General features: G+C 38.8%; 1 protein-coding gene across 1 annotated transcript; it reads left to right on the top strand.

The window, feature by feature from the left end:
• Positions 1-4,404: 4,404 nt before the first annotated feature.
• On the top strand, positions 4,405-22,084 carry LOC139475097 (NXPE family member 3-like). The gene is made up of 4 exons (XM_071258342.1): positions 4,405-4,524; positions 19,726-20,385; positions 21,001-21,062; positions 21,306-22,084. The coding sequence occupies exons 1-4, from the start codon at positions 4,430-4,432 to the stop codon at positions 22,082-22,084; spliced, it is 1,596 nt and encodes a 531-aa protein (XP_071114443.1). The 5' UTR covers positions 4,405-4,429.
• The last annotated feature ends 29 nt before the right edge of the window (positions 22,085-22,113 follow it).

Below are 22,113 nucleotides of genomic sequence, written 5' to 3'. Positions count from 1 at the left end.
CAGCTCTGTGATGGCGGCCTGTAAATAATTGAGACAATCTAGTGATTGTTATTATCAGCAAGCATCCATGCCCTCAGGGTATGATGATAACTGTGTCTGACTACCCGATTCAAAAGTACGCAAACTGTTTTGGCCTTGTCAAGTGGTAGAATTTATGCTTGACGCCTTGTCATTTCGATTAAGAATATATTTGTAGTAACTGTTTAAGCATTGTATTTGCACACAAAATCAACTTTTAATTTAAATTAAATACAATTTGACAAAGATGTCCTTTTCACTTTTTACCAATAAAGAAGTTAGTACCTTAACATGTGATTAACTATGAAGGTGTTAATATGAATATCAAACAGTAATTTGAAGTAATTTCTTAAATTTTATTTTTAGCTCTTACATATTTTATTAAACACTCTAATAAACCTTCAAATTTTGAAATCAAACACTCTCCATAATAACCATTTATTGTACATGTTGTAGATTGTAAAACATGTCAGTTACTTACTTTGTCGACTGAACAGGAATAAACAAGACTAATAATTACTCCAGACTTCTTTGTCTCATACAAACAAAAATTCAAACAATGACAAAGACATTTGGCTCATTGCCCCTTGCCTTGCAATTATTACACAGACCATCGGCACTAAATACTACTTGAAGTTTTATCTTTCTTAATGTTTTCTGATTATGTTATCAAATAGTAATGTAAAAACGTCAAGTTTGTATACATTTCAAGTGATATCCGCCTCAAGGCTCGGAACATACATATTACCCGCATCTTTTGGCTTGCTGATTGTTATATGGGCAGCTATATATATGAATTCCCAGGCAAAAGCTTGTTTTGTTTGGAACAAACAGTATAACCTAACTGACCAGTTTTGCAGCAGTTATAATGTAATGGCCAAACCATTTCCTCTTGGAGAACACTTGGTATATTCCGTATCTATTGCCATTTAAGGCAGGAATATTATTAAAGATACGTGAATAGTGGCATTAGTGTCCCCACTTATTCAATATGTGACACTTATTTGTTTTTGAAAATAATAATCAAGTACAATGATGTTTGGTGTGTGTGTCAGTGTATTTAACTTAAATCATGAATCTGTTACTTGTTTCTCTGTGCTTTTACGATTTAACCCAAACTTCCTTGGGTATAATAAATATTATCTTATTCATATCTTTTCTGAACTAAGTGTCATATCAAGGTTATATCTCTGTCAAAACAGTGCAATGGAAAAGCCAAACAACTAGACTAGAAATAAAACTAAATACTGCATTGCATTAATCTGCATTTCAGGACTATTTAGCAATAATTCATCGAATGATTTTGATCTTGGTGATGATCTTTTTGCATTGTCGAACAAGTGATTCCCTATGTAAAGTATGTGTTGAATGACCCTGACTTTGTTGTCGAAAAATTGTTTTGACATTTGTTAGATATTGGACCAAGTACTTGTACCGTTACAAATAATCTTATTATCATCTCACCAGGACCAAAGGCCGAAGTGAGCACATAGTTTATGGCTTTATACTTTTTCTCAGTACAAACAGGAAGTCTGAACATGAAATTTAAGGATATCATCATACTAGAACTGATGTTCGTTCATTAAATACGCTTAACATTTAAAAAGAACAATATATGAAAAATTGTCTTCTCCAAAAGTACATGCCCACAGATCTCAGCTATAAGGGGATATTTCAACTAAAAAAACACAGATTATTACAACAGCTGTCTGATATGCCCAGACTAACATTGTTAACTAGAAACAAGAAAATTTGCGTCCGGAAACCTTCCGGATACCTTCAGCAATCTTCAATTTTCTTAGTAAGTTTCAAATATTTAACAACAACAATATTTTAAAGTTTTCCGGAAGGTATCCGGACCGGATTCAAAGTGGGAAGGTTTCCGGAATGTTTCCGGAAAACGGAAACTTACACTTTTTTAGCTGTGACTTAGAAGTTGACGGATGACAAACGGACTAAAGATCTATACCGAAACGTCGGTATAGTACAGTAAAAAAAGAAGGTGTTATCCATAAATTATCTCTGCTTTCCCTTGACATTCTCTTTGGCATTCCCTTTGACGGTGACCCGTGAAGATCCGGGATAGAATAGGTCTTCAGCAACCCATGGTTGCCATAAAAAGCGACTATGCTTGTCGTAAAAGGCGACTAACGGGATCGGGTGGTCAGGTTCGCTGACTTGGTTGATGCAGGTCATCGATCCCAATTGCGTGGATCGATGCTCATGATATCAATCACTGGATTGTCAGGTCCAGACTCGATTATTTTACTGACCGCCGTCATGTAGCTGGAATATTGCAGAGTGCGGCGTAAAGCAAACCAAAACCAAACCAAAACCCTTTGACGGTATATGAAAGATATGTGATCTGGTATCACATAAATATGTCCCTTCATAACGTCTGCTGGCTTTCAGCTGTCACGCTTGCTTTGTGTTTCCAAGTCACCGAGAAGTTCCCGTTTCCAAAATGAAACACAATCTTTTCTTCTCTGCCCACCGGTGAATGCATCGTATACAATACCTTACTGCGGTTAGAGACGCATGAACGACCGTGAACATTCATCCAGTTATACTACACTTGAACAAGAACTAACGTGCTAGAATATGCACCTCTTCTGTTCCGTCCCTGATTGTATTAGCACTGTACTGATCCCGGGTTTTGAAGTTGGGATAGAAATAGCTTGCCATTAAATTATGCTTGTCGTACGAGGCGACAAGATAAGGTGAAATGAAACGTCGCGTTTAAGATTATTTCACCTATGTTGTTGCTTGCATGCACGTGTGTGTATACGTGGCTGATTGCACTGATTCGGACTTATGCCGGTTTTATAGTGCTAGTTTCTGGTCCCACATGTTTTACATGTTTAGGTCCAAACATGTTTAGGATCGATGGTTTGAGAGCTAAACGCGTTTGGTTCTAAAGGTGAGAAAGACCCGTATATCGGCCACACAGCAACACTGCATTCATGAACACTTTCAAAAATTCGGCGCGGTACGAACTTGCAACGTCTTGATATGTAGTCTACCACTTTGCCTCCTGTGATATGGACTGGACTGTTGTCACGAATGTCAATTTTCCTAGTCACCATTAACTTCGGTTGTTTTATTTGTACATTTTTCATTTTAATATTGTACCAAGTTCGTTGTAAGTCCTGGTAGCATATGCGTTAAGCAAATGCCTGTGAATCTGATTTGCACATCCAATTTCAATATAAATTACATATCTTATCCATATTTGAACTAATGTCCAATGATATACACTTTATTTAAACATGTTTAAATTCTAAACATGTTTAGATTATTGGGATAATACATAATGAAACAAATTCTAAACATGCTTAAACACTAAACATGTGTAAATTGTAACCAATTTAAAATAAATTCTAAACATGTTTAAAACCTGTATAAATTCAAAACATGTAAAAGTTCTGAACAACTTTAATACATAAACATGCTAAAATTTCTAAACGTGTTTAGATCATGGGGATGCTGTGTTTCGGTAAACCGGAAAAATCGTGCCTGTGTCGACAAAAGGTAAACTCTCAATGGCCCATAAACGTACCCACGCTTTAGGACAGGTAATGGGCCAAGTTGCCGAGGCCAGTTCCTTTGTACAGCTAAACCGACATACCGTACTCTCAGCATGTGTGGTTTGTTTCAAAATGCGTATAGAATGTGACGAGTAGGTACGAACTTCTTCGGCTGTGATCTGCTAAAAACAAATTTGGAGATAATTAGGGGATGCATTATTTTGGAGAACTTTTTGGAAAATATTATACGCTGTAAAAAACGGCATCAACAAACATGGATAACAAATTTGGCCAATGGAAATGTGAGATGTGCGATAAAACATCACAAGATATGCGAATTGCGGCGCCTTAGACGACGCACCCAACATAATTAGGTCGATTCAGGGATTCGGACTCACGATCATAGGATTCTCGCACATTTCCAGTGCATATGTGCATGCCAAACCTGATTGCCCAGCATAGTTTATATATTGATATCCCTTTTAACCAATGCAATACCCACAAAGTTGTCTCGATGAATTAACATGTCGTAGATTGAGGAACATGTATCCGATATAAATTTATAAACTTTATCAGCAAATAACACATTTTCTTTGCGTTTCTCATCTTCATTCACCGAACACATCGTGCCTTGCTGCTTGCCAGAGACTAATAACAAGACTAAATACGGTAATTCTGTTGCCAGGCTATGGCAGACACACCTTCGGACTCGCCCTATTTATCCACGTCTCGCCAAGCATTTACAATTGATTCTGTGTTTAAGATAAAACGCCCGACCCCTAGCAGAAGCATGTCATACCGTAGGGGGTGAATCGACTTTAATCGAGTGTGTACAGACAGGGTTTTCCGTTAGGGCGTCGACTGTACAGGAGACGTATGACAATATGAAGAAGCACATATTTCGTATATTTGTCTGTCTGGTATTTGTTTGTGGCGTTCTTATTGTATCTGTGAAACTGGATATCTTCAACCGATCAATGTAAGTATATTGATAACAGTCCATATGCATATTTACTTACACATCTTCGCTTTTACTGTGTGCCATCTACTGGCTGCTGATACGTTCGTCACAACACCCAAGGTGGTTTATATCTCAGGATTCATGGTGGATACCACAAGATACTTACCCAAAATGCATCCAGGTATACCTATCCATTGTATCAATCAAGGGGCACCTTTGCGGATATCAAACCTTTTTAGAATCCTGGTATCCATCACGGGATAATTTTTTGGATACCAGGCCTCAAGAACCCGGGTATCTGACGGTGAATGCCTTCACGGATACTATTCTGTTTTGGCCAGGTAGGAGACGTAAGGCGGAGGGACGACCACTTGATTTTCTTTGGGGAGGTAGGGTTGCGTGGGATTTTAATGACAAATAATAATAAATCCTGAAAACGTGGGGTGGTGGTAATCTGTTCTATGGTTCTATCCCCAAATATAATTCACTAACTGAGTAAGATGGACATTCGGAAAAATAGTATGTTGAGCTCTTCCTTTAAAAGAAAGAAATGGTTTATAATAATGGCTGACTGAAAATACATTTGCTTTCAGATAAAACACGCCTTCACGATCCTTAGCCTCAGTTGTGAGGGTGTCCTGTCATAAGTATTACATCCCATAAGAACTACAGCGTAAAACAAAGGCCATGGTATAGTGGTCAGGTCGGTAGGTGTTATTTACCTTTATGTTAATGGACTGGCCTGCTTTTCACTAAGAACTACATGATACTTGATGTTTTCTTATGCACTTTATTCACATTCTTATATACATGATAACATAACATTCATACATATAATTTAATAAAGTCAAAGTCAGCCATCTTTGCATTCAAGTTGTCTGCATCGCTAGGGGGTTACAATAATCTAAGGTGTTTCGGACATAATTACCTTCAGGGGAACATTTGGTTTAATCATATTTTTTTTCACAAAAGTGTGAAAATGGATTGGTAAACAAGCGAAGCGCTTATGTTAATACCGCTCCATTACACATAGGACATATTACAATAAATACATCAATGAAGGTTAGATGCAACAAATGAATTGTAAATGCCAAGCTAGATGTGTATATATAATAACTCTTTTTGCAGTTTATGATAAACAATTCATTTAACTGAAAATCTGGCAGTTTTTAATATGAAGTTTTGAATAGAATCTAATATCAGGATTTGCTCTTCCTCACTCAAATACGGATTTCCGTTTAGCACTGTTTGTAAAGAATAAGCATGTTGGTGAAAATACATTTCATTTCGAAGAACATAGTAATTTGTACACACACACAAAAAAGAAATGTAAAGCATCTTCGGTGTGATATCCACAGGAACGAGTTTTTGCATCAAATATATATCTATCATACTTATCTCAGTTAAGATCGTTGCAGCCAAGCGTGAGGCGACTGTGAATAATTTGACATTATCTGCTTCCATAATTTAAATCCCAGTGTATAACATTATCCTCCCTTATGGGAAGCAAATTCTTAAATTGTGTAACGGTCTCTGCCCCGTTAGGTTTTCTGGTAACACATTCCAAAGTTGTGTTGTAGCTGGTATAAATGAACCTGCATAAGCATTTGTTTTACACTTCACTGTTTGAAGTTAGTTTTATCCCTTAAGTCATAATTTGTGTTTTCCGAAACTGTATCAAGAATAAGCCTACAAAGATATTTCAGGGAGAAACGGTTATTCATTTTGTAAAACCTTACCAGTTTTGAATTGTGACTTCTGTCTTTAACAGACACACTTTTTGTTTCATTGTAAATCATCTGATGACTCGTACCCCGGACAGCGCCACATGTGGTTCTAAGAGCATCTAAGTGTAGTTTTTCCAATAAGTTAGCTTGTTCATTAGTACAGCTGTCCCAAATATGATAATCAAAAATTGGTAACATAAATTATTTGTACATAGTTTCTAAGGTAGTTCGGGATAGACAATATTTATAACTTCTTAAACAATTAACCAGAGGACAATATTTCCTTACAATATTATCAATGTGCATTTTCTATGTACAATTACTTTGTTAAGTAATACCTAGGTGTTTATGCCTTTGTACATGTTTAATTTCTGTATCATTTATATATAAGTTAGGTTTGCGACTAGGGTTTACTATACGGGTAAATTGAATAGATTAAGTTTTTTCGGGACACAAATATCAACTTGCCATCTAGCAGCCCATTCTGAAATTCTGACCAGGTCATTATTGAGATCACGAGCAGCTATATCAGGATCTTCTATGATCACATACAAAGATGTGCCATCAGACAAAATACTTATATTACTATTTATTCCTTCAACTATGACATTGATATAGATAATAAACAATAATGGTCCCAAGACCGAGCCCTGTGGCACACCTGCCAAGACAGCATTTGGATCTGAACTATAGCCATTTATAACTACCTTTTGATATCGATTTTCCAAGTAACTATCAAACCATCTCAATAAATTTCCACAAATACCATAATGGTGTAGCTTATAAATTATTCCTTTGTGCCAAACTACAATCCAGATTGTAGGTTAGTGAGCACATTATTATTCCTTAAATAGTTGTACACATGTTTAAATATACATTTTTCAAATATCTTTGCAAAACAACTTGTGAGGGCAACTGGTCTGTAATTTGTACATTCATTCAAGCTATTCTTAAGAATAGGAATGATAAGAGCTTCTTTCTATAGTGATGGGAATATTCCTCGCTTAGGAGAGAAATTGAATAGTTTAGTAAGGATTGGGGCTAAACTGTAAGATGTGTGCTTAAGTACTTTATTCCCAATACCGCAGTGGTACATTTGCCTTTTCAGTGCTTAATAACTCATTTCCAGTGCACAGCTCCTCCTCTTACTACATTTTTCTGGCAACGGTAACCGTCAAGAAAAATTTGTGGTTTCCCCTTCTGAGGCAAGACAAACTCAATTGTTCGCACCCCAGCCATAATAATTCCTTTGTGCTAAACTTTATCAAGCTTTACTTACGTCACAAACTACAGCCCTAACTTCCTTACCTTTATCTAAAACCTTTGCAATAAAGTCACATAAATATGTCAACTGATTTTAGGCGAAGCCACCCTGCGTGAATCAATATTATATATTTTGTTTCTATAACTTTGCACTGGAGCGGTATTAACATAAGTCAAATGACTTGTTTACCAATCCAGATTCATTAATTGAATAAAAATATGTTTAAATCATATTTTACATCTTTGACAGTTGAAATCTTAAGATGCTAGGGTGTGTCGTAACTCTTTTGCATTTTACAAATTGAGTTTTGACATTTTGACTTTTTGTTTCTAGTAGAAAGTGAAAACCTTCATATACAATGGTAACACATTTACTTTTTTTCTGAATAGTTTGCACTTAACTAAACTTCCGGGCCACAGAAAGTATACGCCCATGTTTGATGGTGGTTCAAACTGAAACAAACACGCAATGGTTGTTCGATAGTGATGTATGTGATACAGGCATCGTAGATGTGTTTGGGATCTTATCTTTTCAGTGTTTCGCGACTGTTTTCAGCCTAGTAACGCTTTGATAACGTTTGTAGTTTGTAATAGAATTATTATTATTATATTAGTTATTTCACACTTAAATGATACAGCACATTGTTTATATATATTGACGGCATATACGATAAACAGGCTATGGCAGGAGCTATGGGGATGTAGTTAGGCAGATATATTAATTTTTCGATATGTTTTTTACGTTCAGAATGTGGGAGTGACGTTTGACACAGTCTCTTTTAACATACCATGCATTATTTTAGTCAGCCTGACCACCTGATCCCGTCAGTCGCCTCTTACGACAAGCATAGTCGCCTATGATGGCCGCCGGTAATGATTCAACATTCTGAAAAAAGTAATGGTGTACGTGACACATTCCACTACTTCTGGCTGCCTAAACTCATCATACTGCTATCAACCTGTAGGTGATATAATCACAATTGCCCCCGTCAATTATTCATATATGGACCAAAATACCGTGAGCAGGGGGCGGTCGGGTAGCCTAGTGGTTAAAGCGTTCGCTCGTCACGCCGAGGACCCGGGTTCGATTCCCGACATGGGTACAATGTGTGAAGCCCATTTCTGGTGTCCCCGGCCGTGATATTGCTGGAATATTGCTAAAAGCGGCGTAAAACCATACTCACTCACTCACCGTGAGCAGCCTCCTACCAATTGGGATCACAACTTAAAACTCATTGTGGATGCTGCCGAAGAATATGCCAAAGAAGGGACCAAAAGAGAAGAGGAACCTGTTGAATGTCTTTCAGAGTGGGTTATGTTTTTGGTAGAATGTACAAACTTAAAAAGAGGGAACGGAATTTGAATAAACCCATTCGGTCCCAGCCAGGTGTCATCCAAAGTCTGGCTGTCCTAACATGAAAAGTTTGTTGTTGTTCCTTCCCACTGACAAGGCCTCAAATAACAAAACCATAAAATGTAAGCATCACTACATTATTTGTTTCATCAAAGAACTTGGTATAAATGACACATCAAATAATGCCACATGTAAGGCATTACATGAGGAAGAAATCTGCCAAACCAAGCATCAGTTCTATCAACTTTTGACTCTTAAACCTAAAGACATGTCCATTCCTCTTTTGTACTGGATTCCAAAGCTCCATAAAATCCGTGCAAAGAGAAATATATCCAGCAAATGTACCACCAAATCCCTGTCTCAAAGACTAACCATAATCCTTAATATACTGAACAATAAAGTTCCTGTGACTTTGAATAAGATTTAATGCAAAGTTTTTTACCAAATCTGAAACAATTTCGGTTTGCATCAGATAAAACTCCTGTAAGTGTTTGAATGGTTTAATTAGCCATACTGACTTCACAAAATGAGTGATTTCATAAAAAACATGAGCATGCCAAAATGTCAATTTACAAATCAATAGCGTGTGTGTCCGTCCACCCCTGGTTGCGATGCAAGCAACACATCTTCGTCTCATGGAATGGACCAGGCGTCGCACAAAGTCCTTTGGGGTATCTGTCCATATCTGCTGGAGAAAGTTCCTGGAGTGTCTGTGGAACACATGGTTGACGTCGAAGGCGCCGATTCATCTCATCCCACATGTGCTCGATTGGTGAGAGATCAGGGGAGCGAGCCGGCCAGGGGGTGACATTCACGTTGTTGTGTTGAAGAGAATCCCGAACAAGTCGAGCAATATCAGGCAGGGCGTTGTCGTGTTGAAAGGTAATGCCTGGGCCATGACGACGCAAAAACGGTAGAGCAACAGGGCAGATGATCTCGTCGCGGTAGCGCTGTCCAATGAGATTTCCCTCTACCACTATCAAACGGGTCTTCTGTCTTGCTGTAATCCCAACCCATACCATAACGCTGCCGCCCCTGAACCCATCTTCTTCCATGACACAATGATTGACATAACGTTCACCTCGACGTCGATACACTCGAATCCGTCCATCGCTGTGGCTGAGGTGAAAACGAGACTCGTCAGTGAATAGAACCGGCCCCACTGCATGGCCGTCCAGCGTAGACGATGTCTGCACCACTGTAGACGTGCTTGACGGTGGTTGGGACGTCTGGCGGGTCTTCTGGCGACAATCCCTGCACATCTGAGGCGGCGACGTACGGTTTGTGAAGATATTCGTCGAAGGCCAGGGATGCTTCTTGCAGTCACTGTTGCTGGCTGGAATCGATTTCGTAGGTGTGTTGTTTGAATCCAGTTGTCGATTATTAGTTACGCGTGGCCTGTCACTCCGAGGATGGTCTCTGACTGCATTCGTCTGTTGCCAACGTTGCCATAAACACCAAATGGTGTTTCTGTGGACGTTAAATTGTCTTGCAACATCACGTTGACTCGATCCTGCTTCAAGCATACCAATCTCTCACAGACGCTCATTTTCGGACAGGCGTGGCATTTCGTAATGTTAAATTATTGCGTAATTTTGTTGTTTTTCTGAGTGGTTGTTGTCAGCACGCATATGCATACGGAATCCTGTTAACGCACATGTTTTTATACCCATTCTTGGGTAGTGAAATGCATGGGGCTTGCATAAAAGTCAACTTTTGCATGGAATGCATGCTTTTCTGCAGCAGTTGCGTTTTTGTGATTTGATTCCATACATGTACTACAATATTGAAAACCAAACTTTACTTGTTTGAAAAATACACTAAAATATTGGTGTCAGAGGAACTTTTGTTGTTGAGTATACAATCAAGGAAGGACTTTCTTTATATTCGCAGAAAAGTATTAAAGACAAGTAGAATTAATACCATGTGGAAAAGTAGTAAAGACAAGTAGAATTAATACCATGTGGATTCTCAAAACCTCAAAAGATTTGCTTGACTTTTTGCAATCTCTTTCATTCTGTCAAAATATTTGATTTTAAAACTTTGTACAACACATATCCTACATGACAAAGTACCAGCATGCTGGCGAAGTGAGTTTAACTGACTAGACATAAATCTCATAGATATATATAAATAAGGCCTATAATGGTAATGAAAAAAAATATCAGCTAACTTTTGTTCATTTCACCAAATGTAATATGCACAAAACAGTTCATAAAACGTACTGAATAGTACAGTTTTATTCATTTTACAAAACGAACATATATGACACAAAATGAAATATGCATGATTTGACATTCTGATGTAGGAGTGGCGTCGCACTAAAAATAGCTCGTATAGCACATGACACGATAATGCCCGCACTAAAGATAGACCAATGGTTAGACATTCAAACGGGTTGAGAGCATGCCATCGGGTCATACAACCAGTCGTCTGTGAGCTGTGTAAACAAATGCTTTTGAAAACACGACCGCTTGCTTATCACTCCACGACCTCCTCACTTTGTATAAAGGAAACATTCCACTATTTCCACGAGGTAATACACACATACAAGTATGCTTTTGGGAATGAATGTAACCCAGCCTCAGCTCAATAAGGATGGCAAATGGGGAATGAATATAAAATCTATGTATACTCTCTGTATGAATTATTTCACATGCAACCATGCCGGCTGATGGTGGGAAAGCTTATTTATCTGATATTTATTTTAAATCAAAACATCCAACCTCCTTTTCCGGGCCCAATAAGCTGTATCACACTGTGAAAAGAGGGGGCAAGTATATCAGTTTACGTGATATTAAGAAGTGGTTAGCTTCTCAAGATGCCTATTCACTACAGCGATCTTTGAGGTACAAATTCAAGCGGAACAGAGTGGTGGCCTCTGGATTGAATGATCGCTGGGATATAGACTCGGCTGATCATACGATCAGACAAAGGGCGAGAATTTGATTATAGGAAAGTGAAACCTTTTTTACAAAGCAAAGGAATTACCTATTAACACTACACCTCTAAGAAGTCTTGTAAGCCTTTGTAAACCTTACACTGTCGGTCTTGAGTGCAGTGCTATGTGATACTTTGAAGAAAAGTGTTCATTGTAATTGAATTATAGAACCGTAAACACATACGTTGAACCGATATTCCTGGTCATACTTAAGTTGGAAGTAAGTTGATATCATAGGTTCATGGCAATAATGTAAATAACAATTATACATACATTCATGTTTTTAAGATATGAATCCATCCCCAGATGATTATTTTGTGTATAGAGTGATTTTGGGGTGATCTTACTTAATGGATACAGTTCACTTTATTAAGGAAAAGATGCCCTCATTTAATTGAACACGACACATTAAAAAAACTAGGTAGAATATTTCTCAGTAGACCATTAATAAAGTAATATGCCGAGCTATAATACAAATAGATCATACACAATAAATATAAATTGATACAATGTCATTTAAAAATGTTTCATCATATCAGAACTTATCAACTTATCCTTAGTCCGAAGATATCAAATGATATAGACATTTTCTGAAACCTAAAACACATTGGAGACCATCTTGGACTTTCATCATCACCAGAATGAAACCAAAGCGTCTTTTACTGGGTGAGTCATACGGACACTCAAGACAACTATGTACAGATATTTCACCTACAAACAAACGTATCATTATTTTGGATATTTTTCCAGATCTCGTCTGGGATCATTGAATGAATAATCACCCTCAGATATTAATCAAACTAATAAAGAATAAGCATTCACCACCACCCTCACCACCACCACCACACCACCACCACAATTTCCACAACCTCAAGCAGGACACAGAACAGTTCACTTTTACCATTCATGGTGATGCAGTGGTCGCTGGTCCATCCGGTTGTGGCAAGTCTATAAATGTCCATAACATACTGCAGAGAGGATACATCAATCCACCATCGAACAATATCATATGGTGTGACACAGAGTGGCAACCTCTGTATAACACTATCTATAAAACCACATAACTTGCAAGATGAAAACTATTTAGATTCTCAGAATAACAATATGATTGTACTGGATGACCTTATGTCAAAGGCTAAAGATGATAAACGTATCTCACAACTGTTTACCCGAACCTCTCACCATAAGAATGTCATTATCTTCCAACTATTGCAAAATCTGTTTCCCAGAGGCAAGGAGTCACGTGACATTGCTCTGAGTGAGTGAGAGAGTTGGGTTTAGCGCCGCTTTGAACACGGCGTGTCAGCTTAATGTGGGAGGAAAGCCTGAAGTAATGCAGGTCTCAGACGTTTACCACTTCGGTGAAACCCACGAGCACGGGTATGGTGCTGACAAACCTAGAAACATAATCGGGGTGAACCGGGATTCGAACCAACAATCATAGGTTTCTGGCGTGCCCAAGGGACGCAACTCTGCACAGCGAATCGCGGCGCCTTAAACGACTGGGCCACCCGTGCCCCCGACATTGCTCTGAACTCTCATTACGTGACACTCTTTAATTCTCCAGTCGATAGACAGCAGGTACACTTGCCAGGTGCAACATTATAAACCTATTCATTGGGATCGCCATTAAGTAAGAGACTTCTTTCTATAGGCATTAAAACCAACTGTGAGGTTTTACTTTCCAGTCGGGTCAAATCTCATAAACAGGGACGTTGTAATGTCCCAGGGATTTTATATAATGTCCTGGGTGTTTTATTGATACAACTTCCTTTCAGATTGTAACATGTAATGAAATGTAAAATCAAATGATAAATGTTTTCATCTTATTCCCGAGGATCGAACTCGCCACCTTCATATCTATAGCCCAGTGAGTGTACCACGAGGCTACGGAGGTGTTGATAAATCAGTGGTTTTTAGAATGTCCTTTTCAAGATCCGTACGCCAGCAACAGATATTTTACGCGCGTTTCCTAAGGTTCATGGAAAGTATGTTCGAAACATAAAAATGTTGATAAATGTTGTTTTAAGTTTCTTTTTTCGGTTTATAAGCATGGAAAAACACTTTCCCTCGGTTTTGGTAGACAGAGCATGCCCTGGGGGTCGGGAAAAACCGCGGGGGCTTCGCCCCCTTGGTTTTTCCCTCTCCCCAGGGCATGCTCTGTCTACCAAAACCTCGTGAGCGTGTTTTCTCCAATACATACTGACCAGTTTATGTCAGTGTATAAAAAGCTGTTGAAAAACCCTATGGCAATCTGACAATCGACTTACGTCCTACTACCTTGGAATCAAGAAGACTACAACCTTATGTATTTGACATAGTCAACACCTCACAGTTTATAAAAGAAGTGCTTACTGTCAATCAGTATTATATTAAAGCCAGTCCCTGGAACAGACCACATCCCAGAAGTAGCCGCTCCAGAGCACAGTGAATCGGAGGACGACACTGGTGATATAACTGTGCCTTCCTGTGACGAGTGTGGTATTGTGATTGAAAATAATCATGACCTTCAACGTAATGTGAGAACCTGGTGCCCTGAGAATGGAGGAGAACCTTCAAGGAAATGACTTGAAATTGAGATTGTTGACCTCCAAAGTCAATGAAGCAGATAAAGAGAGGGAGCTGAAAGGCTTAGAATACATGGGGGAACAAACTCTAAAGTACTGTCAAGATGATGTCTTTAAGAAATAAGAGGAGTATGGAGATCAGTGGAAGAGTGAGAGATGGATTGAAAACAAGCTCAAGAAATGCTGGGAAGCTACTTTCCTCGATCGACTCTCAAAAGCTATCAGATATGTAAGTTACTTTGGGTATGGACCCCTTTCCAAACCTTTTCTGGAACAAGTGAGAGCTATGGACCCCGGTGCAGATCCCAAGGAACTCTCCACTAAAATCAGCCATTGGATGAAACATGTTGTCAAAGACATTTTATCTCACGTAGAACTTTCTGAGGCTGAAGATCTAGAGCGTGAAAAGTCAGATGTTGATGATGATACAGACACTGAACAATAATCTGCCGTGTACACTGTTTTGAGATACTGCCATTGTCTTGATATTTGATTGCATGTTTATGAAATAACACTTGAGTTGACAGTTAAATCTTTTGTCCGTTTTTGGTAAAGGAATTGATTGTGTTAGCTGTATCATAATTTAACATAGTCAAGTTCTAGAATCAACCCTTGTTTCAACCTCGAGCAACTTCAACATTGTAGGGTTAAATGCACTCCCTGTTCAGCAATAACTAAGAACAGATCATGTTTAAATCATTTATTGACAATAAATCATTCAAATAGATATATTTTACACATATTTACAACAATCTAGTACACACGTGCAATAATATTGTTTTAGGGCAGTATGACCAATCATTAAACACAAACAAAATGCAGATCAACTCAAATGGCAAACTAGTTTATACATAACACCTTGGTTTCTGTAACATGAGTAAAGCATAAATACACCATATAAAGTCAGTGAAAGGCATGAAATGGCTTCTAGATCAGGCTGAATGAGAATGGTCTCAAACTGACCTTATTAATTCCAACAGTGTAGAGTTGATGATTTTGACTCTGAATTTGTTTCATATGTAGTGTCTAAATTGTTTTTAACCAAACAAACAATCTTTGTACATGCTATATCTCAATTGTTTTTTATGACGGTTTAGCTGACCCCCTTGGCTGTTTGTTTTTCTTTTCCGTCATAAGAAAGTGAATAAAGTTTGGGTTTAAGTCCCACAAAAGATTCCAAAACAGAATCTCCAACTTCATGTTTCATCTTTCCAAGTACCTTGGCATTGGCCTTTGAAAATAGAGGATCGGAAGGGTCAAAATTGCTTGTCAAACAAGCTCTGATGTTCAGCCATATCGGCTTAAAAGTCTGACGTTTCAATCAGATAACACAGGGAATCTTTGTCTGTGAAACAGCGTTTGACCTTGTCACCATATTTTGCTTTAGTAAAACTACAGTGAATGTCATACACAACATGTTTAGACATGTCAAGAACAGAGAAACCAGCATACACTGACTGATTCATATACACTGAATTCTTTTTCAAATGTACAGCAGCCAAATCAGCATTAAATTTTAAAGGCTTCAAAGGTCGGTTTAGCAAATAATTTTCTCAACCTTTTTGATGAACTGACTAGTTCTACATTCATATGTTTCCTTTCATATATCATTGAGCGGCCAAATACTGAGTTGTTCGCCAACTGCTTCGTTTTTGGCCAGTTTTCTCTACTCTGTATTAAAGTCAATGTAAGGTTTCAGCCAGGCTGACTGGGTAAACTCAACAGCTCTATGAATTTTGGTAAGTCTCAAGCCCTGGCTGAGATAAAAAATTCTATATTGCAGAACATAATGATTTGTCATACAGATTGGGAACAAGTTTCTTAGAGCTTTGGTCTTGAATACACAACTCTTCTTTCAACTGTTGGGGATAAGGGGAGAGCATGTCGTCAGTAATCAACATGGCTTCAGGGGCTAACGGATAACCACTGTGACTGTCATGCAATTCTGTGGGATATTGCAAATCTACCTCTAATATGTATCCAACATCTGCATCATCTGGGATATTTGTAACATCTAATTGGTTAACACCGTCCACCCACTGGAAATCTCGTTCAGGGAGACACTGAAACATGCTATGACAAGAGAGATTATTGGCATCCAGATAGATGAGATAGGAATTACGGTCATTAGGGTCATAGTCCTTGGCATGTGGATTGTTAGCTTCCACGTACCTGGTCGAGATCATGGAAATACCCCCTCTCAATCCCCTTTCTATCATCAAATGCATGTCCAAATCTGTCAAGAGTTCCAACTCTACATTTCCCATTTTCAACATGGCATTCCAAGCCATACCTGGTAGTGATACATACTGAGCTGGATCTATATCATAAAAGGTCAAAGCTGTATCCCTGAAGTTTTCACAAACTAGAGCTAACAACGAAACATCAGTTATCATATTGGAGATCATGATAGTCTCCCATGGTTTTTAGATCAAAGGTAGGCCATACATTTTGAGCATGCGCATAGTCTGCATCTGAAACTATCAGTTTAAGTATTATAGAAGTGATCTTTGGTGGGCAGTTCACTCATGGCAAACTTTGATTCGTCATCCATAAAATCGTAGGGATACACTCCTTTTCTCAACAGCAAGTTCATGTGCTGTTCATCTGGAGGTTCTTCCCTTAAGATCTTAAATTTTGCAGACCCTTCAGCCCTGAGGTTGACTACCAAGGTGTCCAAAGGTGTATTCAGAAACTGCAAGGAGTCAATGAACCTGAGATTACCAACTGAGAAAGAATTTTTTCCAGATTGTTAGCCAGACATTTAAGTTTTTGACTGACTGTTTTATCTAATTCTTTCATGATTATGTGGCTGTCATAGCCACGGAAATTGTGAAAGATCACAGGGATAAAGTATTCTTCCCATTTCTTTCCATCTCTACCTTTTGTCTTTTTAAATTGGTACTGTAGATTGTACTTTTGAGATGCTGCTCCGCGATAATTATAACCAGACATCACATGATTATGATCCCGAACTTTACATGACTGGTCACTGAGTGGTTGACAACATATATGACATTGATAGGCCATATGAAAAGCTCTTTCATCACTTTCAGTCAGTGTCATAGGTTCGGTAGCCACAAGAACAATTTGCATTAGCTGAGGTCAGCATGGAGGTTACATCAGCCAAGTCTCGGGCGACAGTTTGAACAATTCGGTTAAACCTGGAGCCATAGTTTATATCATTCATTGGGCAGTTAATGAAAGACCTAGGGCTTCTGCAAATGACAATGCCCTGAAAATAGCGTTACCCTCATTTTAAGTCGACATCAGGCGGATTTTTGTCTGGTTGGTTTAGGTGTAGTCTAGATTGTGGTGGCGACATACTATGGTCAAAGTTTGAACTACCCGTGAAGATCCGGGTTAGAATTGATCTTCAACAACCCATGCTTGTCGAGAGATGCGACTATCTCTGTCGTAAGATGAGACTAACGTGATCGGGTGGTCAAGCTCTATGATTTGGTTGATGCATGTCATCGTATCACAATCATGTAGATCATACTCATGATGTTGATCACTGGACTGTTTGGTCTCAGACTCGATTATTTACAGACCGCCATCATGTAGCTGTAGTAATTATCCCGAGTGCAGCGTTAAATAACCAACAAACGAACACACTGAACGTTATTGTACGGTATTCATACTGAATCAGTTGCTGTATGCGTGTGATAGCTGTTACGACGAAAATTAAGAGAGCAATAGGCAAAGTAGTGTCCCCAATAATCTGGTGTGTTATATCCCCATGAAACATAACACAAAACCCATTCGAGCTTCGTTTTGGGTCTGACCTGAAATTCGCAACATTAAAATAGCCGTCGAAACCTATTATGATAATATATCAAAATATTATAATATATTAATTAATTACAATGTCAAGTATTTTGGACTGAGATATCAATAATCGTTGCTTAATAATATCTGTAATTGGTCCCCTCCCTAACTCCCTAAATATTATATAATATAACGAGAAGGGATTTTTCTGAATTTTCCATTTGGTTCAGAAAGCCTGTTTGGGATAGGGGGATGGGTGGCCCAGTCGTCTAAGGCGCCGCAATTCGCTATTCAGAGTTGCGTCCCTTGGGCACGCCAGAAACCTATGATCGTAGGTTCGAATCCCGGTTCGCCCCGATTATGTTACTTGGTTTGTCAGCACCATTCCCGTGCTCGTGGGTTTCACCGAAGTAGTAAACGTCTGAGACCTGCATCACTTCAAGCTTTTCTCCCATATTAAGCTGACACGCCGTGGTATAACTGGAAAACTGTTCAAAGCGACGTTAAACCCAACTCACACACTCACTGTTTGGGATGTGTGCAATGCCTGATGTAATTGGATGTTCAATGTGCATGTATCATCTGTGTCATTGGTTCGTTTCTTTTAGAAAATCAGAAAAAATCCTGTTATATGACGACGGCCTGCATGAAATAATCGAACCTGGACTAGACAATCAAGTGAGCGATATTATGAGCAGCATTGCACGACAAGACGAATTCAACGAAGACGCCGAGCCTGAGAACCTGATCCATTTAGTCGCCTGATATAACCTGCATAGATTGATGATGACAGCATAACTGCCCAACAAATTATTTATGTCAAAGCACTACTTTCTCGATTCCAAACGGTAGGCAATTTCTAATACTGTTTGATGGTTAGCTCACCTGACCTGACGTCCATTGTTAATTTCTGCGTTATCGACATCTCTGAAACTACATAACGCTGAAAATTAGTAAGAACGAACCTGCTTAAAATAAAGCTGGATGAATGGAAATAATTAATTCGGGAAACAATACCAGTTTGGTAGCCAAAAATTAGTCAACTAACTTTTGCTTTGATGAAAAATAGGTTTTTATATTACGTTAAAGCACACCCACCTCCACACCCAACCCCCAACCAACATACTATTCGTTTTTCTTGTGCAGTATCGAAATCTCCTTTGAAAGTACAAGGCAAACATGAGTGATATTTGCTATGTCTCTAAAATCTGCATTCCAATCGGATTTTAAACATGGGAACCGTGACAACGACACTAAATCTAATAATGGTAATTCCTTGGTCATCTCAAACTTCAAACTGTATGGAAAAATGGTATATGTGTAGTTAGTTGTGGTATCAGTTTCTGAGTTACGTTGTACAAAAATGACTAAACTTGCAGGGATGATATCCCGCATCGCTGTTTAATCAGACCACACGTGAAAACAACACAGGAGACCGTAAATATGTTTCATTGAAAAGATTTCCGGGAAACATGCCGTCATTTTAGCGTTAGCGACTGAGACGTCAAACGAGGTTATGGTCAATATTATAAAGTAAAATTCACTTTTTGTGTTCGTTTTTTTACAGTGTACATACACACATTTCTATCATTTCAGAATAAACCTACACAACTTGACGTTTCTGACAACTGAGCCAGTATTTGGACGCCGCTATCTCCCAGAGCTTGATTTACTCCACTCCTCTATAAATTTTCATCCGAAATGCGCCAATGCAAACACCTCTCGTATATATCTAAAACATTATCAACCATCGTACTCGTTGGGAGAACAGATCAAAGTTCAAATAGATCTGTTTGATAGGGATGGTAACCGGAAGTCAACTGGGGGCGACCATCTGAGAGTGTGGATGGAAGATCCCAAGACTTCAGCATCCGTCTCCGGTGAGGTTTTCGACCACAATGATGGAAGTTACACTGGTGTTTTCAAAGCCACATGGGCCGGAAAGGCTGTGATACGCGTATTTATTGCAACACGAAGAGAGGAGTTGGCTCTGTATTACAGAATGTTTAAACAATACTCCAGTATATGGACAGCATATGCTGATTTCAACAAGAAACCGCTGTCTGAAACATCGAGATGCTCAGCAAACCAACCGAGTATTTCAAAGACCAACGAGTGGTGTAACTTGACAACTGAGAACGATGGTTTTCCTTGGTTTTGCAAGAAGACTAATTTAACTTGTGATACATGGACAAATTCCTACACTGGCCCGACTAATTTCACACTTGATACTACTGAGAAAGACATCCTTACATGGTACGTACCTATTTACCTCATTGTTTGTGTTATTAACGCTTCGCGTCTGTTCCATCTTTAAGCCGTTGCCATTCTGCATCGGATCTTGGATTGGTATTCGTCCGCGCACCTTATGGTTGACATTCGAAATTGACGTGTCTGAATCAGATAAAAATAGTTCGCCGTCATTACCTCAAAATGTCATAAAAATCGTAATAATCATAATAATAACTCGGTATGTTTTCTGCAATATTCAACACATACACAATCTTCAATTATAATTATAATTTTAGAGACCCGTGAAGATTCCGGGGTAGAATAGGTCTTCAGCAACCCATGCTTGCCATAAAAGGTGACTATGCTTGTCGTAAGAGACGACTAACGGGATCGGGTGGTCAGGCTCGCTAACTTGGTTGATGCATGTCCTCGATCCCAATTGCGTGGATCGATGCTCATGACATCAGTCACTGGATTGTCTGGTCCAGACTCGATTATTTACAGACCGCCGTCATATAGCTGGAATATTGCAGAGTGCGGCGTTTAACAACAAACCAAACAACCAATCTAATTCTAGAGAATTTAAATTGCTATTTATCCAGTCGATTTATCCAGTCAATTTATTTCTCTTATATCAAGGTCAGTTAAGGGTGCTTCCTCTGACATCCTACGGCTGTTTCTGAATATATCTATAAGAAATGGTGAGTATGCATTTAAAATATATGTAAAGTATTATTCATCATTTCTGGTCGAAGCAACTAGGCCACTTAGTTACTAAGACTAGGCTCAAACAACAGTAATTGTATTCGGTCATTCAAATATCTCTTCAGGTGTTTATTGCTGTTCTGAATAATTTTGTTTTGGGAATGTTACCTACAATCTTGGAATGAAGAGAAATCTTGAACGCACACGTTAAAGCTCACTTCAAATGTTTCTAATTGCAGTTGGAAATTCATCATTGCTGACGCCGCCTGATATCTCCTGTAATAATTTACCAGCAAAAGTGACCTGGCAGCAGAAATCTCCAAACGGTTATTTTTACACCAATAAATGGCATTCGCTAATGTGTCATGACACACTGCCACGCACCATAGATGCTTACAGACAATGCTTGAAAGGAAGGACGCTATGGCTTCATGGGGATTCAACAAGTGCCCAGTTCAAAACAGCTCTTCACTCCTTCTTGCGCTTTCCTTCACATGCAGATGCTCATGTACCTGTTATTGACAAAGATCCGTTACACAATTTTTCAGTTTCCTGGCATGCTCACGAATTACCGTTCTATCATGGAGCTCGACACTACCCAAGATATTCGAACCAAGCTCAGCACATCATGATGGACCGTCTCCCGAACACCACCAAGGACATCGTAGTGTTATATTTGTACGTTCATTTCACACTTGGCCACCCGGATGAGTTTCGGCGACATGTTCGACGACTTGTTCCATCTGCAAAGAACCTCTTGGCACGCGCCCCTAATGTTACACTTGCAGTTCGTGGCCCACATGCATATTTCAGAGGGACACAAAGTTTGATATCCTACTGGGGTCTCATATATTCTGATATTTGGCATGAGGAATTCGCTTCATTGCATGACAAGATTGTTTATTTAGATTTCTGGGATTTGACCATGGCAAGACCTTCTGCAGATGTTCACGCAGACATGAGCATAGTTCATCAAATGGTACACAAAATGATGTCACTGTTGTGCTTTAGGAAGTGATTCAATACAGTGACAATATATAAGAATTA

This window comes from Haliotis cracherodii, unplaced genomic scaffold (assembly GCF_022045235.1).
Source record: "Haliotis cracherodii isolate W230 unplaced genomic scaffold, xgHalCrac1.p SCAF_3, whole genome shotgun sequence".
NCBI lineage: Eukaryota > Metazoa > Mollusca > Gastropoda > Lepetellida > Haliotidae > Haliotis > Haliotis cracherodii.
This window is presented reverse-complemented; position numbering and strand designations above follow the sequence as displayed.